Below are 25,945 nucleotides of genomic sequence, written 5' to 3' on the forward strand. Positions count from 1 at the left end.
ACAAACAGAAAACCTCACAACTAGATACACAACTCAAAAGTAGTTTTTTATACTTTGTCACAAAACCAATTTGTACGACGTTGTAGAAGAATCAATGCCTACTATGCAAGCATCTTGACAAGTATGTTTTCTCCCAATAGTATTAGGAAGGGTAACTTAACAGAGAAATGCAGAGTTCAGTACTTGAGTCATACAGATATTGTACATGAAGATATTAAAGGAAACAGTAATGTTACTTTATTACACAAACATGCATAATCACAGTCATCTATTTAGAGACCTACGAGATGCTGAATTTAGTACTTTCAATTTTAATTTTAGCATACATAGAAGCACTACCAATAATCTACGTTTCCCCCTCCATCACATTTCATGGTTTTCATCTGCTACAGAAGGAAAAAACCCGCAACTAAAACACATTATCTTCCTGAGTTGCTAGGGCATGTCTGAATTCTGACTCTTTTGATAAGTTTTTTTCAAAAAGTAGTACTTTTGAAGCATACCAGTTATTTGTGAAGTGTCTTAAAACATCACAAATAAAGAAAATACTAAAACATGAAGGCTACAGAGAAACCTGATAACTTTAGTCCTTCTGAAACATTACCAAAATCACAGTGAAGTTGTATTAAATCCTGAAAAAGTGAAAATTTTCCCCTTACACTGAATATTAGTTAAGAATATAGCCCATCTTCCCATCATCAAGATGGCATGGAATTAACAATACTGATTTAGGGCATATTCAGTTTTCTTTTAGAAGAAAAAAAAAAATCAAAAGGTATTACATGCCCAACTAGGATATTCATCTTGCCTCCAAATAATAAAAAGTTTCCAACATGACAATTTGTTGCAGAGCTGTGCAATAAAACTACAAAATTGATTTTGGGTACACATGACACTGGTCTATAGGAGATGCAACGTGTGTTGAAGGATTAGGAACATATAAGAGGCAGTGGAACCACTGCAGTACTAGAAACCTCACAGAAGTAAGGAGGCTGCAAAGCAGGTGAAATTCTTACAGAGCCAGAGTTGCAACAGCTTCAAGAAATGAACAAATTCAGGACTTTACATCCCACAAGGCCCCTAATTAGCATAAAGCCTAGACTTTTGGGGTTTTTTATTCAGTAGGCGGTATGACAGGAAGCACTACCACCAAACTGCACCGATGCAAACTCCTATTTCTGCATACTTGCACACCATCTAACTGGTACAATACTTCCTGAAATGTCGCTAACCATAAGACAAATCACATATTTACAGTAACTAGCAAGCCTGGAAAGAAAATAAATAAAGCAAAAATAAATATTGTGGCCAATGGTGAACACAAGTGTTATTAGTAGGGAGAGTACACACAAGACAAAAGTAGACAAGTACTATAAAACAGCTTAAAATAAATGCCTTTTTCCTCTTGTCTGGTTTCCTGAAATACCTCCAAAACTTCAAATTTATTGTAGGTATACTTTTCTTCACAGAAATGAACTACCCACTACCTTTTTAGGAAATGCACTATCAGAAGTGTACAGCGTCAGAATAATTTTTTGGACAAGTCATCATCGTATCACTTCTGTGTTTCACAATTGTACAAAAGGCAAATTCAATCAAGGGGAAAACCTGCTTTTCACAGTAATCATGTTGTTAACATTTCGTTAAAGTAGAATTTTAATTGAAACATCATGTTAAATAAAGTCCTTTTTGTGAGATCCAGAAACAGTAAAAATTTAAACTAGAAGACTTCAGTTACGGATAACACACTCAATTCAGTTTTTGATTACTCTGAAGAGTAAGACATGTCAGAAGTCTGCTTATGCAGGCCTATGTTAGCATTGCGGTTAAACACATGCCTGTGTTAACAAGTTACAAGAACTTAAATCTTCTAATTAAGAGCAGGTTATATCAAGTAGAGACACCTTGGGTAAAAAGCGCCACTTTCCAATTCAACACTTGCACACAGAAATTCCAGTTGTATGAAAAACAAGGTTTCCAAACCCAGAAAAAACAGGAGAGCTACTATAACGACATTGATTTCTTACCCTACGCATGGCTTCCTCCTCCTCTTGACGCTTCTCATAATGTGCAAAGTCATCAAAGATTGAGGTGGTATGCTTGAAAGTAGCAATTATTTTAAGCACTTGCTTGGCTTTTTCTAGGGGTACCTCTTGAGTGTCCCTCGAATTGGTAACCGGTTTGTTGTCATTGTTTTCCAAGCGAATATGTCGCAGTTGGTTATTGGGAACGTCTTTGACAAAGATCCATTTGACATCAAACTTCCCCTTCCACTTATCCTGAGACCAGACACCAGCATATGCATTGTAGTCCACAACAGACTTCATCTCAGCCACTCCACAGAAGTGTCCACTGCCATTCACACTGAAGAGTAAATAGAGCGGGCCTTTTCCATTCAGGGAACGGTAAGCAGCATCCAAGCGCTTATTACCATGTTCAGTACTACACCAGATAGAGTACTTAATGGAGCGATGAATATCGTCCTCTGAATAACTTTTGATTATAAACACACGTCCATTCTTCAGATTCCAATCGAAGTCTTTGGGATTGTAGTTGTTTATGGCCTTTAGTTTCTCCAGCACTGGGTGCACTTCCACACCAGAAGGTGAGGAGCTGACGGATACAACACCTAAACCAAAGTTCTCACTACCAGCTCCATTGTTCTGGCTGAAGCCCACACCCCTATTACGAGGAGCTACCCAGCGGTTTTGCAGCTGTTGCTGCTGCAACTGGTGAGGCTGGGCCTGCTGCTGAGGTCCTTGTTGCTGTTGTGGTTGCTGTGGCTGAGGCTGCTGTTGAGGCAGTTGGCTTTGCACCAGTGGTGGTGGTTGAATTAATGGCTGAGGCTGCTGGATTATAGTCTGAGGAGGCAGTACTGGTTGGGCTGGGGGTGCTTTTACCACTGACCCTTTGTCATCCCAAGTTCCAATATTCATGTTGTGTTTTATAGGTGGTGGTGGTACAGCAGGGCCCCCTATGCCCACATTACCTTTAGGCTTGAGTTTCGGCTGAGGTTTAGCAGGCTTCCTTGCAATGGCAGCCCATGAGGTTGGTTTAGGTGCTGAACTGCTAACTGGGGGCACACTGTTTGCTGCAATGCTTGTCATACCTGTACTGCTCAGAGCTGAACCTACAGTTTTTGTCACAGCAGCTGTCATATCTCCACCAATTTTCAGTCCAGTCATGCCTTGCTCAATGCTGCTAATTCCAGGCACCTTGCTCAGAGTATCACTGCCAAATCCAGCCTGTCCATCTGCTATGGCTCTCCCAAGAGAACTAGGTGGATAGCCATAGCTGCTGCTGTAAGCAGAGCTTTGCGTTGATTGTCCCTGAGATCCACTTGTCCCCCATGTAGAGAAGTCTGCATTCCCAGGAAAAAAATTAAATCCATGCTGCCCAAGAAACGGAGGGGTATTTCCTAACGCCCCAGGTTGACTAAAGACACCATCAGGTATGTAATGGTGTTCACCGTTACTCATCTGTCCATAAGTTGTCAAGTATGGCATTGGAGGGTCGCCCGCAGTTGACCATGCTGCTTCGCCTAAGGAGTATGGAAATCCAATGGATGGAGCATAATAACTAGGCATGTATGGGTCTGACATTGGTGGATAGCTGTTACTCTGCAAGAAAATAAAACTAAAGTCAGCAATATAGACAATTATGCTCAGAGAAAAAAAACCCTGTAATACAGTCCAGAACACTTTTAAGGATTGTATGAATGCATTTGTAACTTCCATCATTCCTCTCAACATAAAAGATGATCAAGGTATCTGTTAGATATAGCCATCTTTTCCTCAAGAGACCTTTTCAAAGCACTGAAGAGCCCCATTTTTCGTAATATTTTATTTTCAGTTACTGTGCTAGGCTTAAAATGCCTCCATGCCAACAGTATTGAGAAAATAACCAGCTACTTTAAAAAAACAAGTAATAACAACTGTAGTTTCATAATTACAGAAAAACAGCTGCAACTATGATTTAAAGTTTTGGTATTCTTAGTTTTTTGTCAAATTTCTCACTTCTAATTGCAGACACCTGCCAGAATATTACAGTGAAAAGGATGCCTGTTCGTTTCAGGAAGAACAACAATCAAGTCATAACATTTCCACACTACTGAGAATGAGCATTAAGTACAATCTGTGGTCTAGTAGAACAAAGTTTGCTAGCTAAATTCCAATCCCACTCCCAAGACTCTTGGGAAATCACAGCATTTACTTCTTGAGAAGATAAAGCTCCAATACATTTGAAGGACTTCTGGTGTTGCTTGGGGGAAAAAACTGCACATTATCATCCTCTAGCTGATGCTTCCTTAATGTTGCATTATTGGGGGGGGGGAAGAGGGAAGGCAAGCAAAATTCTCAAAGCCTTTTAATAATTTGCACGTTCTCCCTCTTCCAAGACCACTACAACTTACAAACTTAACGTAATGAATATTAACTTTTGACTACAGAGACAATTCACAGCTCTGAAAATAAGTCATTAACTTCCTGGCAGAAGAGTTATACCAAGCCATAGCAATATTAAGTAGTATCAATCTACTATGCCATCAACTGTGAGATACTTCCACCAACTTAAAAGAAAATCACGAAATCATGTCCAACCAGTTAATATTTTCTCAGAGCCAATAAAACTCTTCAACTGCCTCCAATATATGATTATTTCATTGTAAATTTAAAGTGTGGGGGGTTGTTTTGGGTTTGTTTTTTGCCCTCAAGCTTCTTGTAACTGCATCTTTCTGAAGTCAGAGCACAAGCACAAGACCAGGAGACATCAGAGCATGCTTTCTAACAGAATCTTTTCCAGAATTGTTAAGATTACTTTCGCTGTTTAAGATACCACATGACAAGACAAGACATGATATAAAATTATATTTCAGTGGATGTTCAGGCAAGTAAGTAATACTAAGAAATATAATCCAAAAATGAATTAAGTCTGGAAGTCAGCTGAACTCTAAAATTAACTTCAAGGTAGTAAACAATGTTCACTTACCTGATTTGTCTGGCTACTTAGATATGGCTCAAAATCATCATCATTTACTGCATCCTTTTGATGAATCGAACCGTTTTGTACTGAAACTAAAAGTAAATCTGTATTAGGTATACTCTCTGGAAGATCTATGATGCACTTTTAACCTAGATAACACTTATTAATTGCTTGTACATTGAAATACTTCTACTTGTGCTTTGTTGAGACTGAACATATTATTGTTAAGCACCACTTTGTTACATTTAAAGAAAATGGGTCATTCTGTTGATGATCCCAATCAGATGTCAGGAGAGGTCTGGAAAGACGGCAACCAGAGCGGACTACTCCTGACTATTCTTTCCTGAACTCCGCAGACAGAGGAAAAGCTACAGGCACACCTTATTTGCACAAGCAGTAAATCTAGCCTTTCCAGAAGTACCAGACCAAGTGCAAATGTGCAGGCCAACCAAATCAGACATATTCAATAGGTTCAGGGAAAGTCACAACATACAGCTTTCTCCTGCCAGGAGGAAAGGCAGTTACCCACCAAGATAACCATGAAGGGCACCACTACTCAGCTATTTAATTCTGTGTTTCCTACATAACTGCTGTACTGTAGTGCATTAGTGGCTTCTCCGAAACTCCAAGTGGACAAAGCCAGACTGAAACTAGAGCTCAAGTCTCCAAGGGCAATTACAATCCTTTCCTAACATATATGCCCCTATACACTGGAATCTCTTCCTACCTGCTCTTCTTGGCCTCCTATTACCTTTAATTTCATCTAAGGCATTACACCTACCTGGGATTTTCCAGCTGCTCAAGTTACTTGAAGTGTGTCTACCCTCCCCCAGGCAACTATTCAAACAGTCAAATTGCACAAATTTATACTAAGTTCCACTGTTGTCCATGGTGCAAAGCAGAACAGGGACTTAACCCAGCATTTGCAATTATACAACTTGAAGACAAAGACCTTTTCCCAAAACTAAATTACTGTTTTTTCTGAATGCAATATTTTCATTATTTATCAAATAGATTAAGTTAAAAAAAAAGTTTGAGAGTGATCAGTAAGGTGCACTGAGTTAGGAGCTGACTCCATGGTTTCTGAAAAGTTTCTGAAAAGTATATACAACTGTGTAACTAAACCTTTAACTTCGTTGGAGTTAGTGTTTAAGAGTGTTTTTTTGCTTTGGGGGCGGTGGGGTGGTTTGTCACCCAAAGTTCACATTGCAAAGCAAGTGGTGCCTGGACCAAGTCACATAAAATTTTTTTCACATTTGACTAACACCTCTAAAACAAACTGCCTTCAGGGAATGAAACTAGCTGAAAAAATGAGAAAGGAATAGATATAATCACAAGGCATAACCAAAATTTGGAAAAAATTATGAGCTTCAGACAGCAGTAAAAAGAGCTAAAATTAATAATTTAACACAGAACAGAAGATTTTTTTCAAAGCAAATATCTGGGAAGGAAGAAAACAGCTCATGTTCAGAGTATCTTCTTGAAGTTTTAAAAGTCTGAACACTTGACACTTCAGTAATAACAAACTGGCACAGTGTGTTTGTATACTAGCTATAGCCAAATATGACCAGCAATGGTGAGCACAATGGGTTTTAAAACTTGACAGAACAATATTCCTAATTAAATACCAAATTTAAATTAGTATTAGGTGTTGAGGTTTTGGGGGGGGGGTTTCCCCCCATAAATAGTTTCAGTTAAGGTCATTAATCATCCTGAATTTACACACAATGGTAACATACTAATGAGCTGGAACACTATATTCCTCTTTATATTTGGCCCAGTCACAATGGGAACGAGCCTCAAAATCTTTTGTCCGTGCCATGTCCATTGCTTAGGCTTAACCAAATAGTATGGAGAGCACGATACTCAAATACAATTCTGTTATAATGAAAATCACAGACAGCGGCATACAAGTTTCTTAAAAGCATGCAACCACAAATAAAGGAATAAACAGCTCCACGTCAAGACTAGAATCCTATCAAAATTAATCTCCTCATTCTGACAGCTAATCTTCACAAAATGTGCATCTGCTGTGTTTATTGTTTCAGAGGTATCTAAAGGTCACTCAAGACAGAATTATTTTTGGTCTGCCATTACAACTAACAGAATATTCCTGTAAATATATTTTCTTTCTTATTCATTCTGTATTGAGATCTTAAGTCAGTGACACAAAACAGTTCTACGCTGACATCTTTCCTAGTAAATATATACATTTCCCAGTGAAATAGCATCATTAGAAGTGTGTTTCTTTGGCTTTTCATTCTAACTTTACCTAATGTGTTAATAATGAAGAATGTACCCCACACACACATTCAACAAGAGCAAGAAAATTAAGATGCATGCCTCATTCCCAAAATCTCACATTAAGTGTTCCAAATAAACATGGCAGTGATGAAGAATACTAATTTAAACTAATCTACAGTTACTAAAAATATCTGTATCAATGCAACCCTGAAAATACCATATACTTCCGCAAACACTGTGAAAACATACAATGTAATTAGATATTGGGAAGAAACACCTCATCAAATAAAGGAACTTAAAGGTTATAGTCTTTTAACTGCTACTATCCTTTTAATAACTGCTTGCAAAATGCACAAATGATGGCCAAAGGCATAAGAATAATCAAGGTGTAACAACTTCTTCTAATGAAAAACTTCATGTGGAGAATAAGTACTAAAAGAAACACATAACATTTTATTATTGTTTTAAACCTAATGCTTACATGTAAACTTTCTACAAAACTAAAAATTATATACATATGTATGTAAACACAAGTCAGCACTTTCCCATCACAGGTGTGATACACTGGCACAACAAACAAAAGGGGAAAAAAAATGGAGTTTCAGGAATGTCAGTTTCTCCCCCCATAAGACATCATTTGATACACCAATTAATAATCAACTAGAATAAAGCACCCACAACATTCTACTAGAGAATACAATACCTCCCAATATTATTTGCAGGTCTAGTGGTTTTCTTGTTTCAATATGAAAAATACTCTATTTCCATGCATACATTCCTTATACTGCTCACTCACATTCTCTCATACACTCTACCAGACACACGGACAGTAACATTTTTACCATCCTCTTTAACTTTATTACTCTTATGCACAGAACCAACTTCAGATTAGTCTCTTAACTTGGCATTACATCTTCCCTTGAAGCTCCTTTAAGCTGGGACCTATCACAACACCTGAAAGACTACTGTCTGCTAACATGTGGTCAGTAAGGATTGCTGATACTAACTTATCCTCTTGAAAAAGTCACTAACCCAAAGGCAACTACTCGTGCTACGCTGTGCTACCATCTTCAATCTCCTAGCCCTTTAATCTAATGCTAAATCGTAACTTCAATTCATTAAATAGACATTATACCAAATAATTTAACAGAATGAAGGAGATTATTGTTTTGTTTCACTATAGTTTTCATTTAGGTCACATTCTCACCAAGAGAATACATAGTGAGTATTCATTATTTACAAGGATTCACTCCATAAAAATCCAAGTTCAGAAATGCAAAAATCTCTTCCTTACACAGCAAACGAAGAGATGTGTTTTGATTCAAACATTCTGCAGCATTTACAAATCATAGCACACAAAAATATCCTAACATAACAAGCTACCACATAACACCCAAATAGAAATGCTTAATACTTCTGCTCCGAGTCATAGATATGGATTCTCTAATAGATGCATCTTGATAACATCACTAAAACTGAGATATGGCAATTCAAAGCATGTGAAGCCACAACTACTTGCTAAATGGAAAGTCAGATTCATTTTAAGGGCAACATGGAAGGTATATTTCAAAGACACAAAGAAATAGTTCAAAGCTCCAGTTTGGGGGCGGGGGGGGGAGAAGTAGAAGTATTAGAATATGAGAGAACAAGTACTCTAGAATGACCAAACTAAGAAGGTCTGAGGAGATAAACACAAGTTGATTTTTCCCTGAGTGGAGAAAAGTTAAAAGGAACAGGCCAAATTCAGCATGATTCAGGAACCACGTGTCACCTCCTAAGTGATGTATGTAATAAGCAGCAGATAAACGCCACACAGACAGAATAATAGAATAAGTACACTGCAGATAACATTAAATGACAGTTCAGAGAACAATTAGATTAGTTCAGATAATGAACAGCAGGGGGCAAAGAGTACATCAGCTCCAAAAAGAAGTTTCTTATCTGCATGAAGAAATAATAAGCATATTACTAAACAAAGGTAGCTGGTGTGCATGCTATTCTATAGCTCAGCTTGCTGAGCACTTAAGAATTAAATGGGCACAAGCGTATTGATTAGGCAAAAAGAATTCCCAAATACAATATTAGTCTTTATATCAAAGATAACAAATTCCAGACCAGAAATAAATTGCAAGATATAATCTGAGATGCTATTTACGACAAACTTGCCAAGAATTTTAGAGAAGAATATTAAGTAGTTGGTTCCTTGTTTCTGTGGGAAAGAAGAAACCCCATTGAGCATGGTATTTACCACGTTGATTATGTTAAGATGCTGACAGAAACATGAAAAAAAGTAGAAAAGTAGAAGGCCTACAAACACTGAGAGAATATTTTATACTGACTCTAAAACGAAGAGAAAAGCCCACAAAATTTCTGAGAATACAGAAGGTAATGTGTTCTACTCACAGATATGAGTAACTAAGTAGTCATGTGGCTGTTGTCTCACAAGCTAAGGAAACTATTCAAAAGATTCTCCCTGATGATTCTAGTACACTGATTCTATTCACTGCACAAAAAGGACCAAGGTGTACTGTTAAAGAGATTATACAAGCATATCACAAAGTCAGCTAAAAAGAAATAGCTATGTTATCATCCAACTTCTGACATTAATCTTCATTTGAAAAAGAAAACATTTTAAATTGATGTACCACTGTGCCACAGTAAAAATGCTGGGAAATAACATTTTGGCACACAATTTGCTATCATCTTGTTCTGAAATAAAAGACATCCTATAGCTACATTCTTTCCCACAACTGTTTGAAGATACATTAACCTCCATAAACAGCAATATTAAGAGATTTATACAGAAATACAAGCAATTAACTTACCTTTATTTCCCTGTCCTTTAGGTCTCTGTACATGGAAAGTGGGGGGAAAAAAAGCAAAACAAGTTCAGTTAGAAACCTCTAATGTTTACTTCAGGGTAATTCCATTTATTTGCCAGTTCTGCTCTCTTCAACTTAAATATCAGTTTAAAACATTATTAAAACATGTTATTATAAAAATAATGTTATATCATATAAAATATTACAAAAAACGCAAAATAATTTTAAAATTGAAAGAATGTCACAAAAAAAATTTTGAAATAATCTAGTCTTTTACCGCATGTGAAGATTAAATGGTGTGGAATTTTGATTGCCCTGACACACCCCACACATCCCCCCCCCCCAAGAAAGATAAGCAAAAAATAAAGCATACAGTAAAAGAACAAAGAAAGTTAGTAGCCTAAAATTACTGCCAGTACTAGAACTTCTTTATCATATGTAATCTTTTAAATTGACTGATGGGTACTTATCAGAGAATAACCTACAATGCCTTGCTTTTTAGATATACAAAGGAATATATAGTATTATCATAAGGAATGCACAATTTGTAGTTCAGCTTATCTAGGCAATTACATTAAGAAAATGATACAGTCTGTATGAAGTTTTCACACAAGGAAATAACACCCTAAAGACAATTTTTGTATTTTTTTTTTTAGGATTAGTCATTACAAAACACTGTTAATCTGTCATGCACTGCGAATCACTGTAACCGTAGAAGTTACAGTATCCTTAATTCCTCTATAACAAAATAAAATAGCTTACAAAAACAAATGCTAGCCTATGAAAATTTAATTCATCTTCTCACATATGCACAACTAAGCAGGAGTGGGGCTCCAGCCTCCATCACTCTCTAACAATTTCTAGTCCTGAAAAACTCAGTATCCACTGGTTTCAAAGTTTAGGGGACAACCACCTCCATCTTGCTTTTATGTGCATCTGTCTCAGAGTTATCATAAGACTGTTTAACACTGCTCCATCTAAAGCTGCACTGGCTAGTCATCTCCCTTTCCCAAAACCAGAGGAAAACCTCTGTAACCTTAAAAACCACAACTCATCTTTTGGGATGAACCTAATCCAGACACAAAGGCATGCAGAGACCAACAGGAGACACAGAACTAAAAAAGTTGGGAAGAAGCAGCCTTCGTGGAAGACAGAGCAATGAAGTGCTAACAGATCACTGAGCTAGAAATAAGCGCATAAAAGAAAACTGGAAAGCATGCACAGACACAAAAGAAACAAAACATTAAAGGCACACAGAGAAAATAAAAATAAAAGGGGCAGGAGACTGCAAGGCGAAGACTTTTGGGGTGTTGCAGAGACCCACGGAGGAAGCAAAGACGAAGACAGAATAGCTTCCAGCCAGAAAGAAAGGCCAGGAGAGGTCTAACAAAGATAAAAAACAACAAACTCCAAGTTCCGTGAAGAACCAACTAAAATGTGCAGCACAGCGCATGGAGCGAACAGAGGAGCACGGCTGGGGGATGCGGAGGCCACAGGGAAGGAGCAGAAACCAGAGGCCCGAAGGGAGAAGAAGTGGGTGAGGAGAGCGAAAGGCACGAATAGAAAGTATGCGGTAACACGGAGGCAGAGAGAATTAAGGGTGCGTAGGGGAGAAGAGACGGAGCTGGGCGCCGCGGGGGCCCGGCACCAACGTGCTCCCGGAGCGGGGAGAGGAAACGGGAGCCCGAGGGGGCTTGGCCGGGCAGGGCTGGCTTGCGGGACTAGAACACACAAAGGGGGGAGGCCGGGCAGGGGGGCCGAGCCGGCAGGGCGGCGGGCCGGGAGGCGCGGTGCTGAGCGCCGGCGGGCCCTGCGGGCGGGGAGGCGGAGCGGCTCTGGCGCGGATCAGCGGTTATAAATAGGGGCTGCCAGGCTGGGAAAGGGGCCCGCCATCCCGGGCGCCGCCGGCTCCGATTGATCGCCGCTCCCCATGGCGGGGGGAAGGGGGGAGGGAGGAGGCCGCGAACCGCGCCGCCCCGACGGCGAGGGAGGGTGCAGGTGGCCGCTTGGCCGCCGCCGCCCCCCCCTCCGGGGCTAACGAAGGGCCAGGGAAGAGGAAAGGGCAGGGAGCGGGCGCCCCCCCCCCAACCCCACGGCCGGTACCTGGTCGACGCTGGTGGCTGACATTCTTCACGGGGAGCCGCGATCCCCTCGCTCCGCTCCGCCTGGGCCTCGAGTGATTCCGCACGCCGGGGCCGCTCGCTCGCTCGCCCGCCCACCCGCCCGCCGCGCCGCTCGCCTCCGCCGCCTCCTCCCCGCCGCCGCCTGATTGTCACCGCCGCCTGGGCTCGCTGCCGCCGCCGATCGGGTTCCCGCTGGAAGGAGCCGGCCGGCCGGACGCAACGCCGCTTCCCCCCCCTGCTCTGGGCTCCGCTTCCCTACAATGGCGGACGGACTCCGGCTCCCACTTCCGCTCCGCGGCGCCCTGACCTTCCGCTCCCCCTCCGCCGGCGTCGCCACTGACCTTTCCCTTCCCGTCCCCGCCTCCATGTCACGTGGGGAGGGAAACAGCCCCGCGCGCGCCCGCCACCAGCGACTCCAAAGGCGCGGGGGTGGGGCCTGCGGCGCCCGGCGGGGAGCGGGCATGCGCGCGAGGGGCGCAGGCGGAAGGAGTCGGTGTCGCGCGCTCTCTCTCTCTCTCTCTCTTCCCCCCCCCCCCGCCCCTGTTCTCCTTCTCCCCGTGCGCCGCGGGATGCGCATGCTCGTGGGGGCCGCTGAGGAATGCTCGGGGAAGGGGCCGTAAATAACGTTAATTGCCTGCGCTCCGCTGCGCCTCTACCGGGGGGCCGTGGGGGGTGCAGTGCGCAGGACGCAGCTGGCGGGACCGGTAGCGTTGTGAGGCGTCCCGGCCCGGCTGCCGTTGCTGGCCGTTACTGCCTGTGGTGGGTGCGGGTGGGCCTGGCCCTAGTCCTCCCGCCGCTGCCTCCTCTCTGGGTCCTGCCGCGGGCGGACGTGGCCGTGCTACCTCGTCCGTGGCACCTCCGGTCGGGATGGTCGCTGTTGCCGCACGGCGGTGCGGGTCGGTGCGCTGGCTGGGCTGGAGCCCGGGTTGCGTACGGCCTGCGGCCGGGTGAGCTCACGGGTGGCGGGGTTACCTGCTTGTATCGTGTAGCCTCCATCCAGTTCGCTCTGTCGCTAGTCTGCATTTGTAAGTCCTTGCTTTGGTACAGGTTTGGTGGGAGAGCAAATGCAGTGGTTCGTCAAATATATTTTTGTCTATACAGCTGCTTTCACCTCCATCATTAATGACACCCACAGGCCTTATTTGGTGTAAACACAAGTACAGCAACCGTATAGGGGTTCCCATAGCATGCAACCACCAAGGCTGTTCCAAAATTCCCAGGGGAGAATGAAGCAGTTATAAAATTGAATCTGAAAAGTCAGCGTGGTAGTTATGCTGCTTAGAGTTTGGAGGGGAGAGTGCCTTAAATCCAGTACCACCTGTGGTGTAAACATACCTGTCAGGGCAATGGGAAGGTACATCCTTCAAGATTTGCAGTCTGAGTTCGTTTTGAAACTTGGTGCACATGTTTTCACAAAGTAAAGGGTGTCTTTTAGCAATTGCATGAAGTGATCCTGGGAAAATAACTGGGTAGCAGTTATGGATGAAAGAGGTTATAGTGGATGGTAATTTCCCAGTATTGCTGAAAAGTGAACATTATACTGGAAGTTAGCTAAAATTGGTGTAGGTAAGACTTGTAGAGTGCTCATTTACTCTATTGTAGTGCAGTCTGTAATTTTGATCACCCATGAAGAAACATATACTAGAGTCCAGAGGAAAGCAACAAGGATGTCTGGAAAATAGGTTCTTAAAGATTGAAAGAAATGGCCTTGGTTGGACTAGAAGGGAGAAAAATGAGGGTGGATATGAAGAAAGTCATATTTTTTAATGCATAAAAGTGATGATTTCTATCTGTATTCTTTCAAATAGGACAAAATATCATGGATTTAAACTGCAGATGGCAGGGTTAAAGTTGCTGTCTTGTGACACCTGGATGAACCTTTAGTAGGTCTGCAAACTTAACTTTGGATAGGGCTACTTTAAAACACTATCAAAGCAAGTAAGACTACATCCCCACCTCTAGCACCACAGTTACAAAGCAGGTGGACCCTTACGTTCATTCTTTCAAATCATACTTCTTTCCTCTTTTTTTCTGTTTTCCTACTCCATAGGCAGCTGTGGCACAAGGGGATTCCTACTTCTTGGTGAAGCAGTTCTAGTTTATATAAAAAAATAAAGATTGAGGAGGCAGAGGAAAAGTAAAACAGAAGACTGGCACTTAGGTGGAAAGAGTGCCCACATTGTATAGTCTCCTTACCAATAAGCTAGGCGTTAATTTCTAGTTTTGGTTAGGGGGTTGGTTTGTTTGTTTTCCTGGCATCTTCTATCTTATTTCATTTAACCACAGTGAAATAACTTCAACCCCAGAATACCTTTTGGTGTGGTGATGAGAATACTGCCATGAGAAATGTGGGTTCTAACCTCTTCCCGCTGAGGAGAGAATTCAGATCTCAACATTTCTAGGTCATGGGGAGTGCTGGCCACGGGTAAGTCCCGCAAACTTAGATGTTAATATGGCATTGAAAATTCCAGTTTTGATCTGAGAGACCTAAATTTGACATCAGGAACACTCTATAAGAATCTGCCACATTAAAGTCCATTAGGGAATCTAGGCCAATGAAAAACACACTTTAAACCATCTGGTTTACAGCATCTTGCCAGTTGCTCAGGATTTTATCTTGAGACCTAGGAAGTGTATTTTTTTAATGTCTTGTCTTTGGAATCATAAAATGACATCAAAGTGCCAGTTTCTGAAATGGTTTTAGCCCTTCTGATTAGACAAGTCTGTAAAGTAAGCAGCCAAGAACTTTGAAAATGGTCATCAGGAGAGGAGAACTCAAATTTATTATTTGTTTAAGATCTTACTGGTTTTGACCCAATGCCATTAATTTTGTGAGGTTGACACTTGGTTTTGAATGTTCGGGGTTTTAAACGTTGCTCGTTTTATAGAAATACAGTATTGCCTTTGAGAAAGTGCTGGCCCCTAGTGACTTAATAGCATCTATTCAGTTGAATATGCAATGTGATAGTGGAATAAATAAAAGCAATAGGAATTTCTAATTCAGTTTATAATGGTTGCTGTGATTTGTGTGACAAAAATCCAATGTGCTGCAAATATTTCCAGTTTTTGATATTGCTGGTGTCTCTGCTGGGAAGTGATTCTGCATTGTTCCTCCTTACACCATTAGGAATGTGGTAGAGTGAAAATTATCCTTAAAGAGAGTGCAAGTTCAGCAGGATTCCAGTCTGCATTGCAAGCTTTACAAAGTCTTAGGCTCAAATGAACCTTTTTGATGGGAAATAATGCAAGCCTCTGAGGACTTGCTGGAATGCTCTGTGGCAATTAGTTCTGTAATATTATAGTTCAAGTTCTGGCGTTACGTGGCTCTAGAGACTTCGGAAATAGATACGATTCATTTTTCAAAATGCTTTTAGGCCTCTTTTTTTTTCCCCTCTTAATTTTCCATCGTCTAATAGTTAACGTTCAGGAATATCATTTGTGATCTGAACTATGATAGTTTGATTCCACCGCCCTTTGCCATCAGATTATCATACTGAAGATGGGCATCACCCATGTGCATGACTTGCAGAGTTGGTGCAGATGGAGCTATGTCTAAGTCACTATGCCGGCAGTTCTCCAACTGGACTTAATTGGGCAGGGAGTGCCAACCAACAGTAACATTCTCTTCAGGACTCCAATTCCTCATGGTTATTTGAAACGCATACCAAACGGATGTGTGCTTATGACCCTGAAAAGGTCTTGGAGCCCTTCTAGAAATGTCGCTCTAGACTACAACAGAGATCAGGAGGAGGACAATTCCCTTTGTTTAACCATGAAATCAGTAGGTCCTTATCAAAGTCTTCCCTGTTACATTCAACAAAACCTTTTCGATTTTTCCATTACTGCTTTCAGAATACTGATTGTGCCAACTTAATGGCAAACTTAAAGGGCAAAAGGATGACTGTGTTTACCCTTTTGAGATATATTTTTCCCTTCAACTTTACTGGATAAACCCAGAAGAATATATCTATTTTAAAAATTAGGAAAACTTTATGGTAGTAACTTCTTTGAAAATGATTGAGATTTGAGACACAAGTTCTTAAGCACTCAGAAAATGTAGCGAGGATTCTTTTCTTAGCCAGTAAAATGTAAAAAAAGATCAAGTCCAGATAACCATTATTTTCTCATACATCACAGAGGCTGTCACTGGACTGTAAAACAGGTGCTTTGTCAAGTCTTGGCTACAGATAGCAAGTGGCCCCAAGACTCTGACAAACTAATACCAGACAACAAACTGTAAATAGGCTGATGCCTGTGTTTCTCAGTGTAGCCTAACAGCTCAAGAAGATTATGAAAATACTTGTTAAATAAGTAGTAAATACATGCTACTAATGTTCTTCTGTTTCTACTGCCTCAAAGATACATTAAAAAAAAATATCAGTGGATTATGACCTAGCGTTGGTGAAAGACCTTCTCCAAGTAGTAACCTGGACTAGGTGGCTTCCAGATATCCCCACCAACCAGCGCTTTTATGATTTTCTGGAATTGAGAGGCTGTGGATGGTTCATGAAGCAAAGTCAAAGCTCAGGTGTAGGTCACTGTTGAGGAACGTGCCTTCCAGAGCGTCCCTGTTATTAGCACACCTGCAGCTGCACCTTGGCACTGCACTTCTGTTCCACGGCTGGAATGCCCAGCTTCATCTGGCATGAATGATCACTGCGTTGGCAAAAGTTGCCATTATGTGGCTACAAATGAGTGAAAAACAGAGCTCAATGCAAATAAACATTTTCCATCTGTATGTGTGAGATTTAATAGTTCTGAGCTATTAAAAGACTTTTATCTTATATCATTTAGTCAGTGGTAATTAAACAACTACATGGTCTGTGCCCTGTGTGAAATCCACTCCTATGCTGAAGGGGCAGGTCCCAGATTCCAGCAAGCATTCTTTTCCAAGGTTTGAATAGTTTTGAAGAGTACAACAGCATCTATGGAACGGAGAATTTCAAAATATGCGACAGGCATTCTGGAAAATGCACTGACCATAAACGAGTGATAAAATTGTACAATATGTTAATGTTGTTGATGCACTTGGGAATGAGGAAATACAGGCTTGCACTTATGAAAGTGTTTGGAGGAAAACACTGTATGAAAGAATTGCAAAATTGTATGTAAGTGTAAATAATCATAGAATATAATTGATGGACAATTAAATAGAATATAATAGCTCATAGCTAACACTGTGACAGAGACAAGCAGCTAAGTTAGTGTATGCTGTCTTTAAAAAAAAAAGACTCCAGTGTTTAAACAACGATGATTTTACCTTCTAGGTACTTTGATTTTACTTTTGGTGGGTCCCATTATCAGGGAGCATGAGGTAAGACAGGAGCTTTCCACATGGGCAAGCCCTTTTCCAGATACATACAAATGTAAAGTATTAGTATATTTGATAACTGTGTGTGCTAGCTGTGTGGCTTAAGGGAGCATGTAGTCACATACACAGTAGGCTGGGTCCACAACAATTAGTTGCTGACAGATCTTCTCTCATTAGTTGTTCTTATGAAAGACAGTCTTAAAAAATTATATATCCCCTTTATTTCTTACATTCTGTCCCTGGAAGCTTCTCTGTCCATCAGTCTATTTTTTGTATCTAAATCTTGCTCGTATTTTGTGTAAAATTAATGGTGTCTCTTCATGCCTTTGCTCCTAATCACACATAGCGATCTCCTTTTTGGTGTACAACGCTACTCATCGTAACTGCATGTTTGAAGCCTGGCTATGCTATCATCCTGACCAAAACCCCAGGGGAGGAGTAACAACCAAACACTCTGCTAGAGAAGACTACCAGTCACCATTGTTTATATAGCTGGGGTACTTCTGGCCCACATCACAGTACTTTTAAGACCATACTTTTACCAATTCAATAGCAAGCGATATAAAATGTAGGAAAACCATCAATTTTCTATTTTTATAAAAGCAGAAATTCCTGCATGAGGCTTTAAAACACACACACTCCTGCAAGTAGCAACCCTCTTTTCTTAAAGGGCACTGTAGACAGCTGCCCATGGCCTGTTCCCACCCTGTTTCAAGTTATTTTGTACGTCAGGCCGGGAAAAGCATGGAACGTGCTCAGATACTGTACTGTTTGTCCAAATATTTTTAGGTGACTTGTAGTAAGAAAAGCTTCTCTTGTTGCATTTAAACTTTGTACTCCAGCACAGCTGCTTACCTGTTTTCATTCCTGTTTCAAGATTTGGCTTTGATGAGCTATAAGTAAATATACACAGAGCTAGCATTGTAGGTGCTAAGCCTCACATGGTAACTTGCTTGCCTGAGAATATGCACTGAATGCTATTCTTTAATTTTAGGTTTATAATTTTCCTGATGTTTAAGAAAAAATGTCATGAACTGGATTCCATAATTATGTCGAAGACAAACTACGCGATTTCCACCTTTGACATTAGATTGAAGAATACCTTTGTAGTTAAAGTTTACTACATGAAAGAGACATGCTGAGCATTTGCTGAGACAGTCACCCATTCCATAAATTATTTGGGAAAAAAAGGATTAAACAGATTATGAAAAGGATACGCGATTCTACCACCTTATTAATATTTTTCTATTCAGCCTGGTGGAAAATACCTGTAAACCTTTCTGAAGTCATGTTCTGCATGTGATGGCAGCATTTTGACTCCTGTACTCTTGGACTCTTTAATTAGATAAATGAAATATTTTTACTGCCTGACTCTTGTAGTGTCACATGAGTGTCCTATTTTTATTTTTCCTCCTAAAAATTTTACTAATTATTTTCAGAAATGGGAGAAGCTCATGTCTTTTTTCACAGGATTCTCTGTTTTCCATTCTTGCTGAAGAAGTCCTGCAAGTTTGCTCTTTGGTAGAATGAGGGTTTTGTCTCTGCTCCCAGTATCCATTCCACATCCCATTCCATTAATCTGATTTCTAAACTTGGAAAAATTTTTATCAGTTTTATAACCTTACAAAACTTTATAAAATCCTACTGTCAGTCATGCTTCCATTTTTTTTTCCTAGATACTTTTTGCTGTGCAGTTCGTTAGTGGTTAGATTCAAAAGTCATATTGCATAATGTTGTGGGAGATGTTAGCTGCTAACCAGAGGTAAGAGGAACTGGAAGGACATCTCCAGAGCTAGCTTGCCTTGACAGATCCTGAGAAAGTTAAAGTGATCCCTTTCCCCAAACCCTGTACCTATGTCTAGACCCTGCTATCTATACAGGTATACCTGTGCAAGATGAGTCCTCTGTTAATGTTCTTAAATCATTTATGTAATTACAGGATGTTGTCAAAATTCATTATTTATGTGAGCGTTTAATATCTACAGTGCCTACCTAAATCTCCATTGTGCTCCATAAAATTTACTGAAGTTTAAAACGTTATGGTATGCTTCCTATCAGAAGCAGTATTTTTCAGGCCATACTTTTATATTTTGGATTATTTCTCCACACTTCTATTTTCCCAAGAAAGTCGAACAAACCCCCACTAAGTAAGGGGGCAATAAGGCAGTAAGTTTAGAATTGTGTTCCTGAAAGACATTTGCCTTAAAAATACCTACAATAATGATGTTTTTTTGCATCTGTATCATGTCCCTGTGCTATCTAAGATATATGCTAATTTTATATATATCACTTTATATCATTACGTTATGCATGATTATGTAGGTTATATTGTCATCTTGGTTTATTTAAGAAATGTTTTAATGTTCAGAATCACCTTTTTTTACAATGAACTATGGTAACTATCTTTGTCCTGGGATGACATACTGCACATACCTCCTTAAAAGGATCTACCTTCTGGGATGCTGAAGTCTTCTTAATAAATCCTGATCTGGATACAAGCCAGAGTTTCTGAGTCCTTGGAAGCACAGCTCTAACTGACCAGAAAGGCTGCTATTTTTCTCTGTGTACTTTTGAGTGCCATGATCTCTCACTGAACAAAACGCCAGGAAAAAAGATGTACATCCATTCTCCTTGAGCAATGCAAGAGTTTAAATTCAACCCTAGTATCAGTGTACGGAGTCAGTGGAATTGTGTCCATTGTCACCAGGCTGAATTCGACCCTCAAAAATGTAGAAGCTGCAGAAGGCAGCTTTATGATTTATATTATGTATTAGGTCTGCATTGCTAAACCATCATTACAATTTACCTTTGCAGGCACAAAATCCAGCCACCCACTCTTTTATCAGTATGATAATAAAAAAAATTAATCACCAAAGGGTGATAGAGTTTAGTTAATTTCTCTGTTTGACTATTTCCTTGACCGCAGTATGTGGGAGAAGGAGACCTATGAATCAGAACATTTGATATTTTGTATTTGCGTCACTTTAAAATACTTAATACAAATCTAGAGAAGGAGAAAGTTTTGTTTTCTTTGAAATACATAAGCCCTACACCTACTTTGTCACCACAGGCACTCAGAATCCTCAGTATAAAGATATCTATGTAATTAGGCACAACATAAATATATGTTATTTATATTTTTTTAATATCCAAATATTTCAAAAGAATACCATAAACAAATAGGCACCAAAGTATGAATCCCCCGTTGTTATTTGCAGGAAGCTTGCAACTTAAATTCTGTTTTAAAGTAAAGATACCTTGTCATGTACCACATACAGACCAAAATAACTTAGGTAATTTCAAAATAAAGATTATATTGTGATAATTAATAGATAGTACTTTGGTCATTTCCATTCAGCCAACTAAAAGTAACTAAGTTTCTTCATTAATGACAAACATCTGTCCATAATCACTACTTGTAGCTCTGTATTCCTTACAAGAATTGATCTATTTTCAGTCATGCCTTATTGTAAAATAGCAAGTTAAATCTAGATTGTGGGTTTACTGTAAAATGTGTGAAAAATACTTTCAATATACAATTGTCATGGTTTAACCCAGCAGGCAGCTAAAACAACCACACAGCCGTTCGCTCTCTTCTCCTCCCTCAGTGGGATGGGGGGAGAGAATCAAAAAAAGGAAGAAAAAAGTAAAACTTGTGGGTCAAGATAAAGACAGTTTAATATGACAGAAAAGGAATAATAATATACAAAGCAAGTGATGAACAGCACAATGTTTCACCACCCAAAGCCAATGCTCAGCTAGTTCTTGAGCTGCCCTGCCTCCTGGCTCACACACACCCCCCACACCCCCCCAGTTATATACGGAGCATGACATCATATGGTATGGAATGTCCCTTTGGTCAGTTTGGGTCAGCTGTCCTGGCTGTGTCCCCTCCCAGCTTCTTGGGTGCCCCCTGTGTTCTCATTAGCAGGGCAGTCTGAGAAGCTGAGAAGTTCTTGACTGGCAACAACTAAAACCATCAGTGTGTTACCATTATTCTCACCCTAAATCCAAAACACAGCACTATACCAGCTGCTAGGAAGAAAATTAACTCTATCCCTGCTGAAACCAGGACAACAATATACAAAAGTTAGAACTAAGAGCTTTTTTTTTTCTAAATATAGGTTAATTGAATAAATAAATACAGCTGACTGAACTAATTACTTGATGGAACCCCTAACCCACTGGCTATTTTGAATCAGTTTTTATTTTAATAGCCTCATCAAAGAGAGATACCCAATCCTTTCTGCCTCACTATATTTCATTTCAGATACAGAAACTGTCCAGTTTTTTAAGGCTTTTCATTAACCTACATAATCAAATTTCTGATCAGCTGCTGGATCAACACCATTAATTCTAGTACTCTCACAAGTGTCTCCAGAACAGACAGCTCAGGATTATTTTTTTCTGAGCATTGGTTTCTGCTTTCAGTTCTTTCACTGATTTCTGTTTGCCATTGTTTTGATCTTTCAGCCATCACTAACTGTACCTTATAAATGGTTATGCTGATTCTGGCATGACAGTACTTCCTCTTATTGTTGACACTTCACAATATTCTATTTTATGTTTTACTTGCCTGATCATGGCCATCTCTATGCCCTAATCTTAATTGCAAGGTGTGCACTGGCTGGGCCCCTAATTAGACAAGGTACAAGTACTCAGGTGCTTAAGGTTTGGTCCCAGTCCTAAGTCAGGGCAAACTCAGTTTATTTTAGGCTGACAACCCATCACATTAAAGGTGTCAATATTTTTACATTTTCAATCAAATCTCAGTTTCTTGTGACAATAAGTCTGAAGTCTTGTTGAAAAATGCTCTTCATAGGTAATATTTAGTCACAGATCATAGAATTGTTTTGGTTGGATAAGACCAAGTCCAACTGTTTGATCACCAAGTCCAACTGTTAACCTAGCACTGCCAAGCCCACCACTAAACCATGTCCCTAAGCACCACATCTACACATCTTTTAAATACCTCCAGGGATGGTGACTCAACCACTTTGTTATGATGCAATGCTCAGATCAAACACAGAATTTAAAATAAGTAACCATCCCTCCATACGTAAATTAAATCAATAGAAACAATAAAAGTATTAATAAACTTACTCTATGGATTCATGTTACATTATTTTTATTGTAGGAAGTTGCTCAGATAGTAGACCTATCAAGTGTTTCTAAGCATAATATACTACACCTTAAAAATTACATACTTACATAATTATATAGCCACATTTTACTGACCAGTGAACAATATTAAAAGTACCTTCTTTCTTCGGTTTGTTATTTTCCATTACTAAAATCATGACATCTGTCTTTCTCTTATACTTGTTTTCATTTAAAAGCTGAAGTTTATTTTTCTTTTACTCCGGGAATTCTGATCATTAAAGAACCTATCTCTCTTAATGTTTTGTGCCTAATGAGTTGGGAAAAGAATGTCCTATGCTGAGGCTCCGTAAGAGCCAAATTTTGTACATGGAACAGCTCAACAGACTAGTATATTTTTTACCTTTATTGATTTAATGTTTTTCAGAGCTGTTGTGACTTGCTATTAACGAGCAATTAAATAGCAACATTTAAAGAGGGGAGACTGATAGCTGCCATTCCTACTTTCAAAAGCTAAAATATTTTGCTTATTGCCTTTTTTTTTTCTCTCTCTTAAATAGATCCACTAGGTGGTGCTTGAAATAAGCCCATCTCAGAAATTTAGAGGAAACTGGAATTTATTGTGGCTGTGCAATATTAAACTGTACTTCATTAGTGAAAACTCCAACAGGAATATTGTTGGCAACAGGAATAAGATTTCTATCCAAGAGCTTGGGCTCCTCCTTTTCCAAAAATGAGTTTTGTGTTTCAGAAGTAAAACTAGGTGTACACCATTATGGAGATGTACTGCTCCCCATTATAAATTTCTGTTTCTTCATTTCTGGTACTTTCAAAATACATCTTTTTCCATTAATATTTTTGGCATTTGAAGAAAAAGCTTATGTGCAGACTCAAAATGTTTTGGATAAGTAGTTCTTTAAATATATTAAAGAAAGATGAAGCTTTGCATTACCCAAGTGCTCCATCAATCCTGCAAGAAGTTTAAGTTCCAATAAGAAATGAAGGAAGACTGGTGCCATGTTACTGCATGTGGCCGGGGAAAGGGGCAGGGAGGCACATATGGCCAGTTTTGCAGGTATGAATTACACTCTGCCAAATTCCTTGTGGAGACCAAGGCTTGCTTTCTCAGGTTACTCTTTAGCCATTTGCTGTGCAATCACTCTTCCTAATGTAAACCAATTTCTTCAGAGCTTTAAAAAAAAGCAGAGCCGCTACAGATTTCTCGGTCAGCTATGCACCAGTCAGTTCCTTATCACTCCCCTGCCTTTCAACCTGATGGTACAAGCTTCTAGCATAATCATTTGTTCCTGACATTGCTTCTCTATCAAAGAGGGTGATAGTCCTGTCAAACACCTGCCCAGCACGCTCGTGGGAGCTCCAGAGCCCCTCCAACTGCCAGGTTGACACCTTCAGCTGTCAGGCCACTCCAATTTCCTCTCCCTCTGCCTTAAAGGTGAAATGCTGGTGATCCAGGCTTCACTTGGCATGTGGTTTTGAGGGAATCCTAGAATCATTAAGGTTGGAAAAGACCTCTAAGATCATCAAGTCCAACTGTCAGCCCAGCGCCACCGTGCCTACTAAACCACGTCCCAAAGTGCCACTTCTACAACACGTTTTTTGAATACCTCCAGGGATGGTGACTCCACCACCTCTCTGGGCAGCCTGTTCCAGTGCTTGACAACCCTTCCGTGAAAAAATTTTTCCTAATATCCAATCTAAACCTCCCCTGGCACAATTTGAGGCCATTTCCTCTTGTCCTATTGCTGGTTACTTGGGAGAAGAGACCAACCCCCACCTCACCACAACCTCCTTTGAGGCAGCTGTAGAGAGTGATAAGGTCTCCCCTCACCCTCCTCATCTCCAGGCTAAACAACCCCAGTTCCCTCAGCCGCTCCTCATAAGACTTGTGCTCCAGACCCTTCACCAGCTTTGTTGCCCTTCTCTGGACACGCTCCAGCCCCTCAATGTCCTTCTTGTAGTGAGGGGCCCAAAACTGAACACAGCACTGAAGGTGCAGCCTCACCAGAGCTGAGTACAGGGGGACGATCACTTCCCTAGTCCTGCTGGCCACACAGTTTCTGATACAAGCCAGGGTGCTGTTGGCCTTCTTGGCCACCTGGGCACACTGCTGGCTCATGTTCAGCTGGTTGTCAACCAGGACCCCCAGATCCTTTTCCTCCAGGCAGCTTTCCAGCCACTCTGCCCCAAGCCTGTAGCGTTGCCTGGGGTTGTTCTGACCCAAGTGCAGGACCTGGCATGTGGCCTTGTTAAACCTCATACAGTTGGCCTTGGCCCATCGATCCAGCCTGTCCAGATCCCTCTGCAGAGACTTCCTACCCTCATGCAGATCAACACTCCTGCCCAATTTGGTGTCATGTGCAAACTTACTGACAGCGGACTCAATCCCTTCGTTCAGATCATTGATAAAGATATTAAACAAGACCGGCCCCAGTACTGAGCCCTGGGGAACACTGCTTGTGACCAGCTACCAACTGGATTTAACTCCGTTCACCACAACTCTTTGGGCTCGGCCATCCAGTGCCCCTTAAAAGGCATTTCTCAGTTCTTTCCATACCCCAGGAGAACAAACTCCTCTAACCCATATGGCAAGCAGGGAATAGATGGAGAAGAGGGAAGAAGCATGCACCTGCCCGGGTCATACCTGTGCAGTGCTGACACTTGTACAGCACATGCAAGTCTTGCCCAGGAAGTAGGCCAGCAAAGGTCAGACCCATGAGAGGGCTGCAATTGCCAGGGCACGTCTAGGAGGGCTTCAGTTTTGGGGTGAGGGAGCCGGAGAGCTGAAGTGGGGGAGCCTGGTGGGAAAGTGAAGGTAATACTGAGGGCTGGGGAGGAATCAGAGGTGCTGCACTAGTCACTATTGAGGGTTGGCATGAAGGAAATTGGAATTAATTCATAGAAAAAATGTTTTAAATTACTGTTGAGGCAGGATGTGAAGGAAAAGCCCATGTTAATTGCTAGTGGAAGAGACTCTAGATAGTCTATTATAAAAGTCTCTAAAGGGTGCACATGTCAACCCAGAGAATTCAGACCTAGTTATTGCTAAATGCACTGCAGTCAAATGTAATGTGTTATTTAGGTGTAACGAAAAGTCTGGTTTGCTCATGGCCAAAGCACAAAGGCTCTTTTGACCACAAGGGTGGGAAGCAGAGTAACATATATAAACTAGGGTGATGCACATGAGAAGCTAATCTTTCACCCTTAGTATGCCGACATCATGTCAGGTATTTTTCATGTTTAACACATAGTCTATGAAGAATCAGTCTAAGGATATTGATCTCAAAGGAAAAAAGGATTTGGGTCACTGGAAAGGTATAGAGAACAAATTAATCATAAACTCAGCA

At 40.7% G+C, this 25,945-nt stretch overlaps 1 protein-coding gene and 1 long non-coding RNA gene across 2 annotated transcripts in view; one reads left to right on the top strand and one right to left on the bottom strand.

Annotated features, from left to right (window-relative positions):
* The window catches only part of YTHDF3 (YTH N6-methyladenosine RNA binding protein F3), a 28,694-nt gene extending 16,205 nt beyond the window's left edge, over positions 1–12,489 (bottom strand). The window contains exons 1-4 of the mRNA XM_075743998.1: positions 12,150–12,489; positions 10,050–10,074; positions 4,987–5,072; positions 2,028–3,620 (exon numbers count right to left, since the gene is read on the bottom strand). Of these exons, the coding sequence (XP_075600113.1) occupies positions 2,028–3,620; positions 4,987–5,072; positions 10,050–10,074; positions 12,150–12,173 (1,728 nt within the window). The 5' untranslated portion in view covers positions 12,174–12,489. The remainder of the gene's footprint in view (positions 1–2,027; positions 3,621–4,986; positions 5,073–10,049; positions 10,075–12,149) is intronic.
* A 472-nt stretch (positions 12,490–12,961) lies between these two features.
* On the top strand, positions 12,962–16,955 carry LOC142600360 (uncharacterized). The gene is made up of 2 exons (XR_012833808.1): positions 12,962–13,194; positions 13,978–16,955. It is a non-coding gene; the product is annotated as an uncharacterized LOC142600360 (long non-coding RNA).
* The last annotated feature ends 8,990 nt before the right edge of the window (positions 16,956–25,945 follow it).

This window comes from Balearica regulorum, chromosome 2 (assembly GCF_011004875.1).
Source record: "Balearica regulorum gibbericeps isolate bBalReg1 chromosome 2, bBalReg1.pri, whole genome shotgun sequence".
Taxonomy (NCBI): Eukaryota; Metazoa; Chordata; class Aves; order Gruiformes; family Gruidae; genus Balearica; species Balearica regulorum.